This window comes from Phycodurus eques, chromosome 5 (assembly GCF_024500275.1).
Source record: "Phycodurus eques isolate BA_2022a chromosome 5, UOR_Pequ_1.1, whole genome shotgun sequence".
Taxonomy (NCBI): Eukaryota; Metazoa; Chordata; class Actinopteri; order Syngnathiformes; family Syngnathidae; genus Phycodurus; species Phycodurus eques.
The window spans coordinates 10408538-10429279 of NC_084529.1; the positions used below are offsets into that span (position 1 = coordinate 10408538).

The window sequence follows — 20742 nt, forward strand, 5'->3', positions numbered from 1 at the left end:
CCCAGTTGTAACTCTATGACCACGAAAATTTGAAAATATACTTTTAAATGTCTAATAAGATACGATATGTGCATACGACACATTTGTATGAGATTGTTTTTATTTTAATGTTTTTGTTTGTTTGTTTGTTTTGTTAGCAAATCTGGCCATTTGGTGTTGGTTTTAATTTGATGTTGAGCCTGCAAAATTACAAGTATTATGAAGCAGTGACTGCATTTCCATTTGTGAGTACAGTACCACTATGATGTTGTACAAGAAAAAAGAAAAATAGAACAATATGTTCCATTATATGCAATGTGGGTCTTTGGAAAAAAAATAAAATGAATATCCAACTAGGCAGTTATAAGGAAGCAAACAAAGCCTGAGATTTTATCCCAGTTGTCCCAGATGCAAGGTCAAACTGTAATTATTCAGTTCATCTATCCGCCCTTGTGTCAAAGTCAGTTACTTACTTTAGACGTTTATCATGGAAAGCAAAGAAAGCGCTGTTATATAATATCATAGTATAGAAAGCTAAATGCATACCGTACATTGTAATCAAAGCAATTAGTTATTCTGTTTAAGAATCTTCTGGTTTCTTGGGAAGGACAGTGATCTACAATGGTCATTGTACCGGACTATTGCAATATTAGTCATTCGCACTACTCTAAGTGCTAGAGGACTCTCCATCTTTTTGCACAATTGTCAAAATAAAAAAATGTACCGGCATTACCAGATAACTAGCAACCCTTTACTGCTCAGTGACTGTTTTTTTTTTGTCAATGTCTTTTTGTCTCAAAAGTGTTCTCTGTCAATTAACTGTCTGTTGTCGTACTAGAGCGGCTGCAACTGTGTTTTTTGGACATACTTGGCAAGTAAAGATGATTCTGATTCTGATTCTGATACCTATGAAAGAAAAAAAAACTAAAGAAAGATTGAGTATCAAATAATCATGACCCGGATCTATGATCTATGACTGCTAACATGAGAAATGAAGACACAGATATGACGTAACATCATGGAATTCAAGGCAAGAGCGCTGTAAGACATATTTAAAAAGACTTCTTAATGTCCCTTGGCAATATCAAGACTTGACTTCAAGATAGTGTTGCACTGGACCGCATCATGCAATGCAAAACATTTGAACGTTTGTAAAGCATTAAGAGTAATTTGAAGTGAATTTGACAAATTGTTCAGGATAAACTTATGTTGGACTAAACTGAACAGACTTTTATTCTACCTTCCATTCGGTTAATTGATTACAGTTAATATAATGAAGTTCGGAGGCACGGTGGTCGACTGGTTAGAGCATCAGCCTCACAGTTCTGAGGACCGGGGTTCAATCCCCGGCCCCGCCTGTGTGGAGTTTGCATGTTCTCCCCGTGCCTGCGTGGGTTTTCTCCAGGCACTCCGGTTTCCTCCCACATCCCAAAAACATGCATGAATTGGAGACTCTAAAATTGCCTGTAGGTGTGAATGTGAGTGCGAATGGTTGTTTGTTTGTATGTTCCCTGCGATTGGCTGGCAACCAGTTCAGGGTGTACCCCGCCTCCTGCCCGATGATAGCTGGGATAGGCTCCAGCATGGCCGCGACTCTCGTGAGGAGAAGTGGCTCAGAAAATTGATGGATAATGAAGTTCTCTGCCCCCTACATCAAATGCCTTGGGTAAAGCTCTACTCAAGTGTCTAATGCCACTCTTTTTTTAGTTTATTTTATTGTGATTGGTCACATCCCAAAAGCATGCGTGGTAGGTTGATTGAAGACTCTAAATTGCCCGTAGGTCTGAATGTGAGTGCGAATGGTTGTCTGTGTATATGTGCCCTGTGATTGGCTGGCGACCAGTTCAGTTCCCTCTCGCCTGAAGATGGCTGGGAAAGGCTCCAGCACGCCTGTGACCCTTGTGAGGTTAAGCGGTACAGAAAATGGATGGATGGATGGATGTGATCGGTACAATAACATTATCTTTAATCTGTATCTTTATATTTCTCACCTGAGAGGCAGGCATTTATTATCATTACCAATGTGAAGTGTTCACTTGTACATTCTCTCATAAATTTTACACTCTTTTGTTCAATTCATATAATATAAAAAACAAAAGTGTTGCATTGATATTTTCGGTGAGTGTAGTTTCTTCATCTCACCAACAAGAGATGCAAATACACAAACAAGCATGTACAGTTCATGAATCCACTTCAAAGCACCAGCCACACAGCCACCTCTGTCATCTGTCACTATAAAAAGACAACATTGTCTCACAGCGTGACTGATATTGAATCAGCCAAATGGGTCCAGGGCAATGGCTCAAAAAGACAACAATCACATGGCTACATCAACAGTTGCACACAAATAAAATCATGAGCAGAAACAACCACACAATCGCATTTGTGTATGCTGCACACAGAATAAAAACCCACACAAACTAAATAATACTAATCTGGTCTCTTACAGCCATATACGGTAGAAAGAAAGAGCTGTTGAAAAACATTCACAGCTTAGAGCTAAAAAAAAAAGCTTTGCACAAAATAGGAAAACAGCAGAAGAGAACAAAATATATACATTTAAAATCTACAGCAAGATACTAAAATCGCAGTATGGTTCATCTGATAAATAAATGGGGAGAACTCAAAGTTCAGTAAACCATATGAGATGTGCAGTGTGTGTATAGGTAGAAATAAACTACAACCCAAGTAAATATACAACTAAAACCCAGAAGTTTGGAGTGATAGTTACGTGTTTTTTTTCCCCCAAAGAACTTTTATTTATAAGCCCAACAGAAGCATATGGAAAGGGCCTGGGGTAAAGGTATTTTGTTTGTTTTTTGTCTTCTGTCTCATGTAAATGAGGCACTTTTGAGTGGCCAGTATTGGTCAAAAACAGATATGCAAGTAGTGCAGGGTGGCGAGACAACTACAGTGAGTGCAGGAGTAATGTATAATTGGCCCGACAGAGATGTGACAAGTCTCAAGACAAAATTGGTAGCATGCTACAGTGGAATTGTAAGTGAACACATTTTAATCATGTGCAACTGGAAATTAAGTCCTTTTTTCAATGATAGGAGCTAGGGATGAGCCACAAGTATCAGATAAGGGAACAGCAAGACCCCACAAAAGAATATTTGTGTTTTCACCCGTGGAGTCAATCAGCACTTCATCACCATACAAAATACAATCCAACCATTTTTTCATCATCTCTTTCCAATTACCACTTTTTTTTGTCAAATAAAACATTTATAGGATGAAATTAAACAATATTTAAATACAGGACAGAATTAAAACTTGATAATACTGTCGTTGTTTTTGCTTGACAAAATTAATCTAACTGCTAATTTTTAAGATGTACTGTAAATGCACACAGCAGCAGTCACACATACACTCGACATGCGAAGATAACAAGCTGTTATTTCCCAACTCACTCAGGCAGCCAATAAAATCATTCCAGTGGTGAGCACGCCCACAGCTATTTTTAACCAATGAAGGAAGACTATCTGCCTGACAGACTCCTTCTGATGACCAGTGAGATGCACAACAGTTGGTGCCAACATAACCCCCCCCCACCCCCACCCCCCCGGCCGCCTCTCCTCCATTTCCAACTATCACCACACTCATTCTTTCAGTTTAGCTGTTCCATAGACCAGAAGGCTAATAATTATCAGAAGAGAGCAGAGTCCATGGAATGCATGGCCTTGCAAGCTGGGCTGACAACCCTGTTCTTGGTAATACGTGTCATTTCCCCCTGCTTCAAGTACTTAATGAATGAAAACATTTAACTTGCCAATCTTTTTCCTCTCGCTCAAAAGGGGCTTTTTTGCCTCCTGGTACGACATCGCCATAATTCAGTCATATTATGTTCTCTTCTTTTGTTTGTTTTCTACTCAAGACACTTGAGAACAAATCTTCAGTTGCTTTAGTTTTTTTGTCTGAATAATTTTCTCCCCTCTCCAGTTTTTCTGACCCAAGTGATCTCTCTCAAGCCCTCTTGCAACATCATCTTTTCAACTACAAACTGTTTTCTTGTCCTTGGAAGCTGGACCGTGCAAACTTGCTCTTCTCACTCATTCTGGACAGTGGGTTTTAAAACACTTTCCCAGCCTCCCTCATCAACCCTCTTTCTTCCTCTAGTCTTCTTTACCCCCTAGCCTTTCAGCACAAAACACAGCGCCATTTTTTTCTACAACTTCCCCCCCAATCTCTCTTTTATTCTCCTGTTTTGAGGCCCAGACCTAATTATCTCCTGTTCTACAGAAACCACACACACAACTTCACAGCTCTTGCAGTGGGAAAAGCCTGTGGGAAGCATCGCAGCTGTAAGTGACGAATGTTTGTTCTCCCTTTGGCCGATCACCTCTAATCCAGTCAGCAAGGCACAAATAGATTGGAAAGCAAAATGTAAGGTTTAAAAAGTAAACTAAAACTTTGTACAATGTACCTTTGTACACGTTGTGAGTATATCTGAAAAAATACTTTGACAGTTATTGACAGAAAAGTGACTACAGTCTAATTAAAATTTCAGTCGACTTGTAAAGTGCTTTTCAGGAAACCCAAAGATACTTTACAATTGCACGCATTATTCATTCACTCCTCAGTCACACCCTGGTGTTGGTAAACTACTTGTGTAGCCACAACTGCTCTGGGGCAGTCTGACAGACGCATGGCTGCCATTCTATGCCTACGACCCTTCCGATCACCTCCACCAATAATCCATTTGTAAGCAATGTGGGTTCAGTGTCTTGCCCAGGAACATAACGACAACGTGCGCTCGGGCATGGATACGAGCAACCGACCCTCCGTTTGCAGGGCGTACGCTTATCCCTTGTGCCACGCCGTCCCCGAATGTGTATTTTATAACGCCAATTCCAATTAAGTTGGGACGTTGTGTTAATCAAAAACAGAATACAATGATTTGCAAATCATGTTCAAACTATATTTAATTGAATACACTAAAAAGACAAGATATTTAATGTTCAAACTGATAAACATTATTCTTTCTAGTAGACTTTACATTGATTTTATCGGGCTGATCGGTATCGACCGATATTTAGCATTTTATGCTGATCGGCTGATCAGCTTTAATGTCATAATTTGCCAATCCGATCAATGACGTCATTGATCAGCTCCGCAAAAGACATTTACTGCGCGTCGCCGCATGCACAGTATATTTGAATCCATAAGCTAGTTTATTTTTAGCCTTGTCGCGTGTCTTTTGACGTAGTACTGTAAATATCTGACGGCCAATGAAGTTATTTATAAAAAAAAAAAAAAAAAACACGGCGGTGGTGTGGGACAGACAACACGTCTGAGACAGACAACACTTAATGTCCGTATCAGAATACAAGACAAATTTGCTCTTTCATGATTGCACTGTCAGGCGATTGCAATAAAATCTAGTATTCCGATACCACCGCATCCCGTTTTTTACAATCAGCTAGCGGTAGCACGAACGGTTGGACGTAAACGTGCCGCCGTTCTGTCGAATCATGCTCTAAAGTTTCGGTGTGGGTGCAGTAATTTAATGAAAAATTAAGTAATTAAGTAACATATTTTACAATTGAAAAATCGCACGGAACACCAACAAACAAAAATGTCACAAAAAGTGGATACATTAATTACTGTATTTACTTCCTGCCATATAATAGAAGACCATTCATTTGTTCTGTCTGTCACTATGCCTCCCTGACATAAATAGAGGAACAAAGATACATTATTTAATATAAATATAATTTGTTGAGCAATTAAGTACACAAGTTTAAATGAACAGGTCAGTTAAATAGACACATTCCTGCATCTTGTGATCGGATCGGTGATCTGCTATCGTTTTTATAAACTCGCTGATCAGTGATCGGCCCCAAAAATCCTGATCGTGTAAAGCCTAGTTTTTTAGCAAATAATCATTCACTTAGAATTTTATGGCTGCAACACGTTCCAAAAAAGCTGGGACAGGTGGCAAAAAAGACTAAGAAAGTTGAGGAATGCTCATCAAACACCTGTTTGGAACATCCCACAGGTGAACAGGCTAATTGAGAAGAGGTGGGTGCCACGATTGGGTATAAAAGGAGCTTCCCTGAATTGCTCAGTCATTCACAAGCAAAGATGGGGCGAGGTTCACCTCTTTGTGAACAAGTGCGTGAGAAAATAGTCGAACAGTTTAAGGACAATGTTCCTCAACGTACAATTGCAAGCAATTTAGGGATTTCATCATCTACGGTCCATCATCAAAAGATTCAAAGAATCTGGAGAAATCACTACATGTAAGCGGCAAGGCCGAAAACCAACATTGAATGCCCGTAACCTTCGATCCCTCAGGCGGCACTGCATCAAAAACCGACATCAATGTGTAAAGGATATCACCACATGATCTCAGGAACACTTCAGAAAACCAATGTCAGTAAATACAGTTCGGCGCTATATCTGTAAGTGCAACTTGAAACTCTACTATGCAAACCAAAAGCCATTTATCAACAACACCCAGAAACGCCGCCGACTTCTCTGGGCCCGAGCTCATCTATGATGGACTGATACAAAGTGGAAAAGTGTTCTGTAGTCCGACGAGGCCACATTTCAAATTGTTTTTTGAAATTGTGGACGTCGTGTCGTCTGGGCCAAAGAGGAAAAGAACCATCTGACTGTTATGGACGCAAAGTTCAAAAGCCAGCATCTGTGATGGTATGGGGCTGTGTTGGTGCCAATGGCATGGGTAACTTACACATCTGTGAAGGCACCATTAATGCTGAAAGGTACATGCAAACATATGCTGTCAACGTCTATTTCATGGGAGCCCCTGCTTATTTCAGCAAGACAGCGCCAAACCACATTCTGCACATGTTACAACAGCGTGGCTTCGTAGTAAAAGAGTGCGGGTACTAGACTAGCCTGCCTGCAGTCCAGACCTGTCTCCCACTAAAAATGTGTGGTGCATTATGAAGCGTAAAATACGACAACGCTGTTGAACAGCTGAAGCTGTACATCAAGCAAGAATGGGAAATAATTCCACCTACAAAGCTTCAACAATTGGTGTCCTCAGTTCCCAAACGTTTATTGAATGTTGTTAAAAGAAAAGGTGATGTAACACAGTGGTAAACATGACCCTGTCCCAGCTTTTTTTGGAACGTGTTGCAGCCATAACATTCTACGTTAATGATTATTTCCTAAAAACAATAAAGTTTATCAGTTTGAACATTAAATATATTGTCTTTGTAGTATATTCAATTAAATACAGGTTGAACATGATTTGCAAATCATTGTATTCTGTTTTTATTTATGTTTAACACGTCCCAACGTCATTGGAATTGGGGTTGTAGATGTATGAAAAATGTCAGTTTAGCAGCTTTTACAATGACAGAACGGATGAGCAACTCAGAGCAAATATTTTTTAAACCATACAACAAAACAATTGTCATGTTTGTCATAAATAGAAAATATGTATTAACCGTAAGTGGAAAATTAACTGTTTTGAGTCTGTGATCTTTCAGCTGTTTGTTCAGGGTAAAATCATTGGATTTAACCAGTCATCCAAACTCTTGAATGGGTTTTGTTTGAGCTCCAAGAGTACACTGTACCTGTTTTATTTTTGTAGTTGGTCTGGTAGTGCTTGAGTTCAAAGGGCAGAACAATACAATAGCTCCAGGTACTCTGAGTCCTGTAAGTACCTATACATGGGATGCTGGAACAAAGTATGATAAAGCACTGGCTCCCCCGTACCGGTGTATGACTTCTGAATTTTGTAATTCAGCCTGATAACTGCAACAAAAGCTGTGAACTTCAGTTACCCTTGGCACATCTAATTCCAACACACTCCATTGTTTTATAATCAGAGTACAGTACAGTTAATGATTGAAAAGGGTATGGATATGAGAACATCCATGAACCATGTACTGTTTATCCTGATTTAGTGGGAGGGGAGTGGGCTGAATAACTCTCAACAGAAACAGGCCAGGGGGTAAAGGTCGGGTTAGTGTTAGGGCACAAATAGTATGGTGGGACATACATCTTTTACATATTAGCTTTTAACAGGGGAATGAAAATCAATTGACGGTATAAGGAAAGTTTCAAATGAATGTCTTCAGTGGTTTATCCCTTTAGGATCCCAGGAGCCTATCCCAGCTGATTTAAGCCAGGGGGTGGTTTTTAATACACCACACATATACAGGGCTGTGTGGTTCGGGTCAATCTGAAGACCCACAAAGACTAATATCAAACTCCTCTGTTGCACAAAAAAACTGTTCCGGCATAACAGATCCTCCATTCTGCACAACCAAGTAGCTGAACAGGACAGGTGTAAAAAAACAAAAACAAAAACAGGGGCACCCTGGACAGTATACTGTACATAACCAGTCAATCACGGTACAATTGTGGTTGGGGTAATAATAGGGTCCCACGGTATACAAGTAAGAATGCATTACACTTACAGTATATAGCGCTTTTCTAGGCACTCAAAGAGGCTTTACAATTTCATGCATTATTCATTCACTACACAGTCACACAACGGTGATCGTAAGCTACTTATGTAGCGACAGGTGCACTGGAGCAGAGGCGTGGCTACCATTCTCCGCCAACGGCCCCTCCGACCACCACCAAACATCCAACCACAACCACATTCATGGGCAATGTGGGTTAAGTGTCTTGCCCAGGGACACAACAACAACATGCGTTCGGCCGGGGATACGAATTGGCGACCCTCCGATCTGCGCCACGCCACCCACAAAATACAACAGAAGCACGAGACCTAGCCGTAAAAAATAAAACAATATTATATTTAGAGTTTATCTGATTGGCCTGATCGGTATCGGCCAATAATTACCATTTCATGCTAATCGGCTTATCGGCGTACGCATATCCCTTGTGCCACGCCGTCCCCGAATGTGTCTTTTACAACCCCAATTCTAATGAAGTTGAGACGTTGTGTTAACCATAAAAAGATCCATCCATCCATTTTCTACCGCTTATCCGAGGTCGGGTCGCGGGGGCAGTAGCTTTAGCAGGGACGCCCAGACTTCCCTCTCCCCAGCCACTTCATCCAGCTCTTCGGGGGGATCCCGAGGCGTTCCCAGGCCAGCCGAAGGATGTAGTCTCTCCAGCGTGTCCTGGGTCGTCCCTGGGTCTCTTCCCGGTGGGACGTGCCTGGAACACCTCACCAGGGAGGCGTCCGGGAGGCATCCGAATCAGATGCCCCAGCCACATCATCTGACTCCTATCGATGTGGAGGAGCAGCGGCTCTACACTGAGATCCTCCCGGATGACCGAGCTTTCCACCCTATCTCTAAGGGAGAGCCCGGACACCCTGCGGAGGAAACTCATTTCGGCCGCTTGTATCCGGGATCTTGTTCTTTCAGTCACGACCCACAGCTCGTGACCATAGGTGAGGGTAGGAACGTAGATCAACCGGTAAATCGAGAGCTTCGCCTTCCGGCCTAGCTCCTTCTTTCCCACAACGGATCGATAAAAAGTCCGCATCACTGCAGACGCTACACTGATCCGCCTGTCGATTTCCCGTTACATTCTTCCCTCACTCGTGAACAAGACCCCAAGATACTTGAACTCCTCCACTTGGGGCAGGATCTCATCCCCGACCTGGAGAGGGCACGCCACCCTTTTCCGACTGAGGACCATGGTCTCAGATTTGGAGGTGCTGATTCTCATCCCAGCCGCTTCACACTGAGCTGCGAACTGCTCCAGTGAGAGTTGGAGGTCATGGCTTGATGAAGCCAACAGAACCACATCATCTGCAAAAAGCAGAGATGCAATACTGAGGCCACCAAACCGGACCCCCTGTACGCCTCGGCTGTGCCTAGAAATTCTGTCCATAAAAGTTATGAACAGAATCGGTGGCAAAGGGCAGCCTTGGCGGAGTCCAACCCTCACCGGAAACGAGTCCGACTTACTGCCGGATATGCGGACCAAACTCTGACTCTGGTCGTACATGGACCGAATAGTCTGTATCAGGGGGTTCGGTAACCCATACTCCCGAAGCACCCCCCCACAGGACACCCCAAGGGACACGGTCGAACGCCTTCTCCAAGTCCACAAAACACATGTCGACTGGTTGGGCGAACTCCCATGCACCCTCGAGGACCCTGCTAAGAGTGTAGAGCTGGTCCACTGTTCCACGGCCAGGACGAAAACCACACTGCTCCTCCTGAATCTGAGATTCAGAACTTCCAGACGGACCCTCCTCTCCAGCACCCCTGAATAGACCTTACCAGGGAGGCTGAGGAGTGTGATCCCCCTGTAGTTGGAACACACCCTCCGGTCCCCCTTCTTAAAGAGGGGGACCACCACCCCAGTCTGCCAATCGTGTCAACCAGGACAGCCCTACAACATCCAGAGCCTTGAGGAACTCCGGGCGAATCTCATACACCCCTGGGGCCTTGCAACCGAGAAGCTTTTTAACCACCTCGGTGACCTCAACCCCAGAGATAGGAGAGCCCGCCTCAGAGAACCCAGACTCTGCTCCCTCATGGGAAGGTGTGTCGTTGAAATTGAGGAGGTCTTCGAAGTATTCTCCCCACCGACTCACAACGTCCCGAGTCGAGGTCAGCAGCGCCCCATCCCCACTATAAACAGTGTTGATGGTGCACTGCTTCCCCCTCCTGAGACGCCGGATGGTGGACCAGAATTCCCTCGAAGCCGTCCGGAAGTCTTTCTCCATGGCCTCACCGAACTCCTCCCATGCCCGAGTTTTTGCTTCAGCGATCACCAAAGCTGCATTCCGCTTGGCCAACCGGTACCCATCAGCTGCCTCAGGAGTCCCACAGGCCAAAAAGGCCTGATAGGACTCCTTCTTCAGCTTGACGGCATCCCTCTCTGTTGGTGTCCACCAACGGGTTCGGGGACCCAACCGACTACAGGCACCAACCACCTTACGGCCTCAGCAATGGAGGCGCGGAACATGGTCCACTCGGACTCGATGTCCCCCGCCTCCCCCGGAAAACGTGAGCAAAGTTCTGTCGGAGTTGGGAGTTGAAACTCCTTCTTACAGGGGATTCCGCCAGACGTTTCCAGCAGACCCTCACAATACGTTTGGGCCTGCCACGTCGGACCGGCATCTTCCCCCACCATCGGAGCCAACTCACCACCAGGTGGTGATTAGTTGACAGCTCCGCCCCTCTCTTCACCCGAGTGTTCAAGACATGAGGTCGCAAGTCCGATGACACGACCACAAAATCAATCATCGAACTGCGACCGAGGGTGTCCTGGTGCCAAGTGCACGTGTGGACACCCTTATGCTTGAACATGGTGTTCGTTATGGACAAGCCGTGATGAGCACAGAAGTGCAACAACAGAACACCGCTCGGGTTCTGATCGGGGGGGCCGTTCCTCCCAATCAGGCCCTTCCAGGTCTCACTGTAATTGCCCACGTCAGCATTGAAGTCCCCCAGCAGAACGATGGAGTCCCCAGTGGGAGCGCTCTCCAGCACCCCCTCCAAGGACTCCAAAAAGGGTGGGTACTCTGAAATGGTGTTTGGTGCATAGGCACAAACAACAGTCAGGACCCGTCCGCCCACCCGAAGGCGGAGGGAGGCTACCCTCTCGTCCACCGGGGTGAACCCCAACGTACAGGCGCCGAGCCGGGGAGCAATAAGTATACCCACACCTGCTCGGCGCCTCTCACCGTGGGCAACTCCAGAGTGGAAGAGAGTCCAACCCCTCTCGAGAGGACTGGTACCAGAGACCAAGCTGTGCGTGGAGGCGAGTCCGACTATATCTAGTCGGAACTTCTCGACCTCACACACCAGCTCGGGCTCCTTCCCTGCCAGAGAGGTGACATTTCACGTCCCTCGAGCCAGTTTCTGCACCCATGGGTGCAGGCCCGGCCACCAGGCGCTCTCCTTCAAGCCCCACCTCCAGGCCTGGCTCCAGAGAGGGGCCCCGGTGACCCGTGTCCGGGCAAAGGAATCCTGAGTCCATAATTTGTCATCTTCATAAGGGGTCTTTGAGCCGTGCTTTGTCTGGTCCCTCACCTAGGATCTGTTTGCCATGGGTGACCCTACCAGGGGCGTGAAGCCCCAGACAACTTAGCTCCTAGGATCATTGGGACACACAAACCCCTCCACCACGATAAGGTGACGGCTCAAGGAGGGGAAAACAGAATCCAATGATTTGCAACTCATGTTCAAACTATATTTAATTGAATACACTACAAAGACAATATATTTCATGTTCACACTGATAAACATTATTGTTTTTAGTAGACTTTACACCGATTTTATCGGGCTGATCGTTATCGGCCGATATTTAGCATTTTATGCTGATCGGCTGATCAGCTTTAATGTTATAATTTGCAATGGCGTCATTGATCGGCTTTGCAAAAGACATTTTCTCCCCGTCACCATCGTGTACAGTATATTTGAATCCAAAAGCTGGTTTATTTTTAGTCTCGTCACGTGTCTTTTTACGTAGTACTGTAAATATATGACAGCCAATGAAGTTATTTATAAAAAAAAACTTTTTTAAAACATTTCGGCGGTGTGGGACAGACAACACGTAATTCCTGGATCAGACTCCAAAACAAATTTGGTCAGACGACTGCAATAAAATCTTCACATTCCGTCTTTTAGGATCACGGGACTTTATCTTGTCAACTCAAACGCAACCGGATACACATGTTACCACGGCCAAGACAACAACAATCGATCATGTCGTGTGTATTATAAGAACAAAATGGGGGAAAACTTGCTCGGGAGAGGACTTTAATTCAAGGCTTGCTTGAGGTATGTTCACGTACGGCTCGCAAGCAGGCAATAAAACTTAATGTAGCCTCGCAAGCTAGTACTAGCACTAAGGCTTCTGCCAAATCATACTCTAAAGTTTCGGTGTGTGTGAAGTAATTTAATTACCATGTCGTAATTTAATTACAGTAAGTTAGCACCCATTATTTATGTCATATTGTAATGTTGGTTTGAACTTACTGATTAAAATACATGACCTGACAAGATATTTTTGAAGAAACTCAGTATACAGTACACAAGTATATACAGTAAATGAACAAGTCATTTAAATGGACACATTGCTCCATCTTGTGATCGGATCAGTGATCGGTTATCGTTTTTTTTTAAACTCGCTGATCGGTGATCGGCCCCAAAAATCATGATCGTGTAAAGCCTAATTATATTAGTACTGGTGCTTCTGCTCAGTTGGGCAGCTAGCGAACATTTCTCCAAAGAAGAGGCTACGTGTCCTTGCTCCTTGCTTCAAGCTGTTTTTTACTCACTCCTGTAAACAAAAAAATATTGAATTTGTGTGTGGAAATTAGAAAAGCAGACAAGCGTGCTGCAGTAGACTGTAACATACTTTATTCACCCTATGCCCCTCCCCCACACCCAGTTCGGCAAGCACGGAGGGACATTAAATGAAGCCACGATGGAGATAAAAGTCTGATCCGCAATATGCTACAGTGCCCAGTTGAAGTTTCCTGTATGAATCTGACACATCAAACATAGATAACTACAGTAAGCATTGTGTAGTATAATTAAGCACTAAAATGTTCAACGACACCACATAATTTGGTCAAATAAAAGCTCCACTCGCTTAATGCTAACATAACGCAAAACAAAATAGACAAACTAACAAAAATTTGCTTCAGTGTTACAGTAACTATTATCCTTCAAACAGAGCCCTCGGCTACGGAGGCACATTGATTAATTCACCACTTAATTAAGACACATGCTTGTAAATAATGTACGCATACAGTGGAACCTCGATAGAACTGATTAATAGGTCTGATATAGCCGATTGCCCTTTTTTTTAGGCCGTACGCACCCATATCACTGTACAGTACAAAATTATTGTTTTGTTGTTTTTTTTCGTGGCCTAAAACGCTCAGTACAGTACATAGTTATTGTAAATAAATGTAAAAACAAATGCTTGAAAATGTTTGAAAGTTCCACATTTTATCCAAACTTATCACACTGGTCTGCTTGGTCATGGTGACATTGTTGACGTACAGTACTCATCGTAGACAAGTCGCTTTCATGAGAAGTGAGGAGGTGAGGTGCTTTCTTGTTCCAAATAAGTTGCCAAAGGTGAATGGCTTGACAAAAAAAAAAAAAAAAAAATGTTACTGTACCAAAAATAGCATGTTCAAGATTCCTAAGACTTGTGTTTTGCATTTCTCAGAGCCATGCCGCTCTCTCTCTCCCAGCGCTTTAAGGGACAATAAACAATAGATAGAACCATCATGACATGGCCGCCACGTCAATGCCCCACATTCAATATGGTCGCCGGGTAGGCACGTCTTTTGTAATTGGATCTAGTCATATTGTATATCTGTGAGCCGGAAATATGTCAGTCCTATTCTCTTCCTGCATTGCCCCACAGTGCCAGTAAACAACTTCGGCCAATTCTGGAACTGACAGACTTTGTCAACAGCATTTTCAGTGACAAATGGAAAATTTTTGGACACATTGTTCAGTCCCGACCGTCCATTTTAACCAATATACGTTATATCGGGGTCTGTTTTATTGAGGTTCCACTGTGTATATGAATATATACAACAAAGAGCATGGATGTTTTTATGTCTTTATGTTTTATAGTTTGTCAGTTTTTTTGTTTTTTGTGTATTATTTTTTGTGACAGTGGCCTCTGGGATACGTAATTTCGGTCATCTGTATGTTTCACATATAGCATACATGCAAATCAGTCGCCTTTCGGTGAAATTCGCCGTTGCTGTTCACGTCGCTGTCGTCATAGGCTGTTTCGTACTTTTTTACTCCGTTACAAGGATCTAAATGTCGCCCGCTAATTTTATTTATCAATTATTGCTTATTTATCAACTATTGCGTGGGCGAGACTACGACTTCGACTTCCGCATTGGGCGCTGTTTGCGCCAATCTAATTTAAGTGCTAGTGACGTTTAAGTCTAGTTCACCAAACAAACAACAAAAGAAAGTCACATGACCTCACACGTCTTCTCTTGGGCTTCCCAGGCATCGGTATTAATACTAGATAAGCCAGCCCGGCTGATCGTCGTGCCTAAATGGCCACCATTTTGGGAAGGTCGTCGTTACCATGAAGACAATGGTGTGCTCCTCTTGTTTACATTTAAACGAGCAAAAGCAACAGCTTTCATGTATTGTAGTATTTGTCTGGCACTGTCTGACCAAACGTGGATATTTCACTTCACTTAAAACTTGAGAAACACCATGCAGTAAATTGCAAATGTTTTTTTATGTTTTTTTTTATTGTTTGTGATATTTACTCAGTACTTTAGTAATTATTTCACTGTGTACTTTTTACTCTTACTCAAGTATTTTTGGAGGACTACTTTTTACTTTTACTTGAGTCACATTATTGTCAAGTAACACTAGACTTACTTGAGTACAATATTTAGCTACTCTTGCCCACCTCTGGAGCGGACATCCTCAATTGCTACTCTTACGTTTGAACAACATTTTTGCTCATCAGATCAGCCAGTGTCGTATTTGTGGCACTGAACTTTTCTAATTTCGTGTTGAGGTGCTACGGGTCGTGGCCCTGGTTGTGGTCCCAGTGGAAATGCGAAACACACGTAACATCGGCGACAAGAGCTGATCCTAGTACATCTTGTATTAATTAAGAAACGCGCCTACAATTATCTAATTAGTTTACGGATGTTAATGTTAAATGTATTAAGTGACGGAGCGATGTTAGGGATTGTGTCACAACACAGAATGAACTAATTTAATTCAGAAATGGCCAATAAAAACAGAAAAATATTGTACTTAATATTTTCCTGGAGGGGCGGAACGGTGGACGACTGGTTAGAGCGTCAGCCTCACAGTTCTGAGGACCGGGGTTCAATCCCCGGCCCCGCCTGTGTGGAGTTTGCATGTTCTCCCCGTGCCTGCGTGGATTTTCTCCGGGCACTCTGGTTTCCTCCCACATCCCAAAAACATGCATGAATTGGAGACTCTAAATTGCCCGTTGGTGTGAATGTGAGTGCGAATGGTTGTTTGTTTGTATGTGCCCTGTGATTGGCTGGCAACCAGTTCGGGGTGTACCTCGCCTCCTGCCCGATGATAGCTGGGATAGGCTCCAGCAGAAGAATAAGCGGCTCAGAAAATGGATGGATGGATGGATTTTTCTGGAGGATTCATTTGGGATTAGCCTTTGAAGTTGGTAATAGTGAAAAATTAAGTGAAACAGACAATGATTTTAGTCAATTTTTTTCTCGAATGAGTGCCAAAAGAGGAGGATGCTATTCGTGTGGCACACCTTGAAGCAGCCATCAGGTGCAGATGGAGATGGGCCTGGCTCAACTTGGAGGCCAAAACAAAAAAGCAAAGAAATGAAGCAAATTTAATTTTAATCTTAAATTTGTACATCAACATGTACTTGAGCGGTTTTTACCTTTTAAATAATTTATTGTCAGTATTTAATATTTGTATTGCTTCTATTTGTCAAAACTATTCTCATAAGGGACTAAGGGATAATTGTTTAATCTAACCAATTTACTGTTTTTTAAATGAATTCACATTAATTCAAAAATCCCTTACCTTGTTCAGTCGTCCTCTTTAAATTGCATCACGATCAGCGAGACTCAGAATCATATTTCATTTGTGCTCCTCAGCAGAGATACTGTATTATCACTGCTTTGTCAAAAGCTTTTGTAAATCATCACTCACACACTGATTACATTAACCCAGAAGCCAATGTTTCCAAAGGACATAACCTGCGCAGGCAGAAAAGTTTGCTAAGAATCTAATAAAAACACTCAAAACAGTAACAGTATTGTAGTTGATTTTGTACAGCGCTCTAATAGACTTTATTTTCCCTTCCTGGGCTCACATGCAGTTGCAACACACAGTTCCACTCAATATAGACACAATAAAGTCTCAATCTAAATCTAATCAAATAATTTCCCTGTATCTCTCTGTGAAGAAAACACAGACACCCACCCACACATGCAGAAACCCGCATAAGGGGCCACTCGAGTGCACCCCAGATGTTCAAATCCCTGCAACAGAAAATGCAGTCAAGGCATTCCAATCGAATTCAATACTGGACATCACTGAGAAACTCTCTAAATAGAACGATGAGAATGGATCTACAGGTACAAGGATCCACAAATGACAGTGTGTCCACCCCTTTCTCAAGAATGTCAGAAGCCCATCTTAAGGAATGAGGCTTCGTCGTTGAGCGAATATGAACACTGTGGCGCCAAGATTCACAAGTGGAGCAATTATTCCAATTTTAAAACTTTCTCTTTGGTTAACACTGCATCTTGTCCCTCTCAGGCCTTTAAATGAGATGAAAGTTATAGAAGGAAATGAGAATGAATCAGCAGACAGAAAACAGGCTCCTTCACTAGCACGAGAATAATTTTAAAATTCCCTTCCACCATGTGTCCATAATGAGTGCAAACTGGCAATTCGACACTATGAACAGATTGTATTGAGATGACCAATCATTTGTTTCAGTGATTTATTACAGGCCATTGGAATCAATGCGTTGAAGAATAGTCCGTATGACAAGGTATACACTGTATGTTCGATGAACCCACTGGGAGTGTTACTAGGTGTGCAGAATGTGCTGCACTGCTAGAATAACCGTTAACAGCTGAGAGACAGGCTCATCTGGAGCCACTGAATCATGTATTCATGTAATATGCATTCATATGTCACTATGGCCATAGCCAAAGCCTATTATCGGCTTAAGTGCACTGAACTGTCTGTATAGTGATGCAACACTCGAGATTGAGGGGTAAAAAAAACAAAACACATCACGACTGGATTACAGGGAGAGTAAATTGTTAATAAAGCAGTGTGGGCAGCTGACCATTACAAAAAAACAATAATAATAATAATAATAATAACAGCTAAATCCTGTGGGCACAATATATTGGAGGATTAGTGCAATGATATAGTAAATACAACAATAGCATTATTAAAATAATGCTTGAAGACAATTCCCTCTTTGAGTTTTACATGAACGTTAAAGTCACATGATTGCAAAAAAAACACCACTTAAATTTTGTCGTGTCCTTGAAAAAAAGCAGTACAATGAGGTCAAACACAATCTATTCTCAGACTCTAAGAAACTCATGATTTGTTTGGATTTCAAAACCATTTCCCCCAAACAATGAAAATATACTGTAAATAATATGTCCCCAGGTCAAACTGTGACCGTTTAAAATGTTGATTACACGAGCAAGCTATTTCAATGTAACATAATATAAATGGTCAAACAATAAATCATGTCACATGTACAAATACCACTGTTAAGACAAATAACACAGTTAAGTCTTGATTTAAATAATAGATGACAGAATACGAAATGCGTCTCATGCCGATTTCAAGTCTAATCAGGGGTCACAATTTGTGTACTGTAGTATACAAGGGTGAGCGAGGAGCGATTAGCATCTACCAACCATATGATGATTGGATTGACTTCCCGTGGGACAGAAATTTGGCCGGCTGCAACATTGATCTCAGCCAGATGAAGCAGCGTTATGACTCAATTTTCCGAACTTGAAGACTTTTTCTATTACTATGTCTGCACAAGGTATATTTCTCCATTTTCTATACTACTTATCCTGAAGCTGGAAGGCCACATCGCAGCCAGCAGAAATCGGGCGAAAGGCAGACTACACCCTGGATCGGTCGCCCATCAATCACAGGGTACACATAGAGACAGACAACTAATCACACTCACATTCACAGAGTCGTTACACAACTCACACAGAAGTCAGGCGAGCGAACCACTGCATCCTCTGTGATAGTAGGAGCAGTATACACAAATTTGTTGTTGCTGTACATATAAATATGTACCTACAATGGTCCTCTTGTCTCTTTCTTTGACTTCTAAGAACTGACCAAAGCACAAATGATAAGCGAAGCATGACTGGGGTGAAAAAGTCTGATGTTTTGTGCAACTTGAGAGGCATCATTTTTCACAAAAGTTGCACTGCATTCTGGGTGTTCAACATTAGAAAATCCATTGCATTTTTGGGTACTTTTGGCATTCGAGATACTGTAAGAGGATGTTAACCAAAGATTTAAATGCCGCTGGGAGTGAATATTTTGAAAGGATAGGATGCGGGTGTGGCGTTATTTTTACTTCTGTAACCTATCTCGTGTGTGACATAAATTTGATGTTTTACATTCAGCTGTTAATATGAACGTGAGTATCGTAGGGTCCAAAACCCAGCTACCTCCATAGATTTTCACAAGGTTTGCTCACAATTCAACGCCCTCCGTGCATGTTGGCGTCTGTGATGTTCTAGAAAGTGAGAGACACAGACTATGCTTATGCTTGAGACTTACTTCATCTGTTTCACGATGGTGCTTTTCCCTGACTCTCCAGCCCCTGCGGGGATGAGAAAAGACATAATGTAAACTGGGTGGACTGGAGCACAAAGGTGTTCATGAATGTGTGAGAGAGCAAGATGGAGAGAATGAAAAAAGAGGAGGGGGGAGGTGGAAAGAGAGAGAGAGAATCACCCTCTTGAGTGAACAAGCTGGGTGGAGATGGCAGAAGGAGGCTGCACCCATTCTTCCCAAACATCCTTTCCATCCCCATGTACCTGGCGCCCATTAATAATTCAGAGGCCAATCAAGGAATCAGTCTACAATCTCAAGCAAACACGGTGACGCTGCTGGCCATCCACATACCTGGTACATAGTACAAGGAGGCCCACGTTCAATGAATGCATGATGTAATATCAAATTAGGGCGTGTTCAGAGGCACTCAAACAACACATTCAATGTACTCCATCAATTCCTCATTTCAATCGGTCTTTGTTTTGTTTTGTTTGTTTGTTTTTAAATCTCTGAATCACCTAAGTGGTGGTTCTGCAGAAGCCCTGGCGGATAATCGAAGCCGGGGTTCTCTTACCGAGCAGCAACAGCTTGACATCTTTGGCCGCGGTGAGGCCGTCTTCCTTGAGGTTCTTCTCGATGGCTTTGCTCCGGTCCAGAGCCGCCCTCTCCTCTGCGCTCAAAGTACATCCCATGGTTAAAGAACACAGCTTGATAGCGTGACCGGAATCGAATGGGAATGAAAAAGGCTGGGAATTGGTTGCAAATCCCGGTTTTTGCACTCCTTCGCCTCTCTCGTGCGCTCTCAAAGCGGCGCGGTACTGTTAGAACATTTAAAATCTCGACTCCTCTCGTATTGCTCCACGGAACGACACCACGTAGCCTCCGCCGCACCTATGAGTCTCTCAGACGTGGACTGCAATGGAAGCGTTTTTGTTTTTTTGTTTTTGGGGGGGGGGTGTGGGGGGGTCTGACTTCAAAATCACGGCCGGCGGCGGTTCTGTTGGTCTCCACTCCACGTTACTGGGCTGCTCGCATTATTCGCGTCGACCTTCCTCCGTTCGGATCCTCCGGTGACAGGGACTGACTGTGGACAAACTGGCGACAGCCTCCCGGTATCTCCCGTAGGGGGCTTGGTTACTTCAGTGGCTCACTTGCAGGTTGCTGACGTCAGGAGGGGCGAAAAAGTGGGAAGATGTGCGGAGAGGGAACCAGCACCACTCGGGTCCTCTCACTGGCGCGGCTTAGTGGCGCAGTCGAGTACAGTTTTGGCCAGCGGACAACCACCACAATTATTGAATTATTGACTATCAACGTGTGACTATAGTATTCATCGGGAAAATAAATAAATAAATAAAATGGGAAAAAAAATTATATATATATATATTGCATTCTTATTTTTGTTTTTTTCCATTTTATTTATTTATATATATATATATATATATATATATATATATATATATATATACGGTGATATATATATATATATATATATATCACCACGACACGAGTGAGGATAAGCAGTGAAGAAAAT

The 20742-nt window shown here is 43.0% G+C and overlaps 1 protein-coding gene across 2 annotated transcripts in view; it reads right to left on the reverse strand.

Moving 5' to 3' along the window:
- Positions 1-20349, reverse strand: part of gnao1a (guanine nucleotide binding protein (G protein), alpha activating activity polypeptide O, a) — a 157325-nt gene extending 136976 nt beyond the window's left edge. For both annotated transcript variants that reach the window (XM_061677457.1, XM_061677458.1), the window contains exons 1-2: positions 19786-20349; positions 19215-19257 (exon numbers count right to left, since the gene is read on the reverse strand). In XM_061677457.1, the coding sequence (XP_061533441.1) occupies positions 19215-19257; positions 19786-19903 (161 nt within the window). In that variant the 5' untranslated portion in view covers positions 19904-20349. The remainder of the gene's footprint in view (positions 1-19214; positions 19258-19785) is intronic.
- Between the last annotated feature and the right edge of the window lie 393 nt (positions 20350-20742).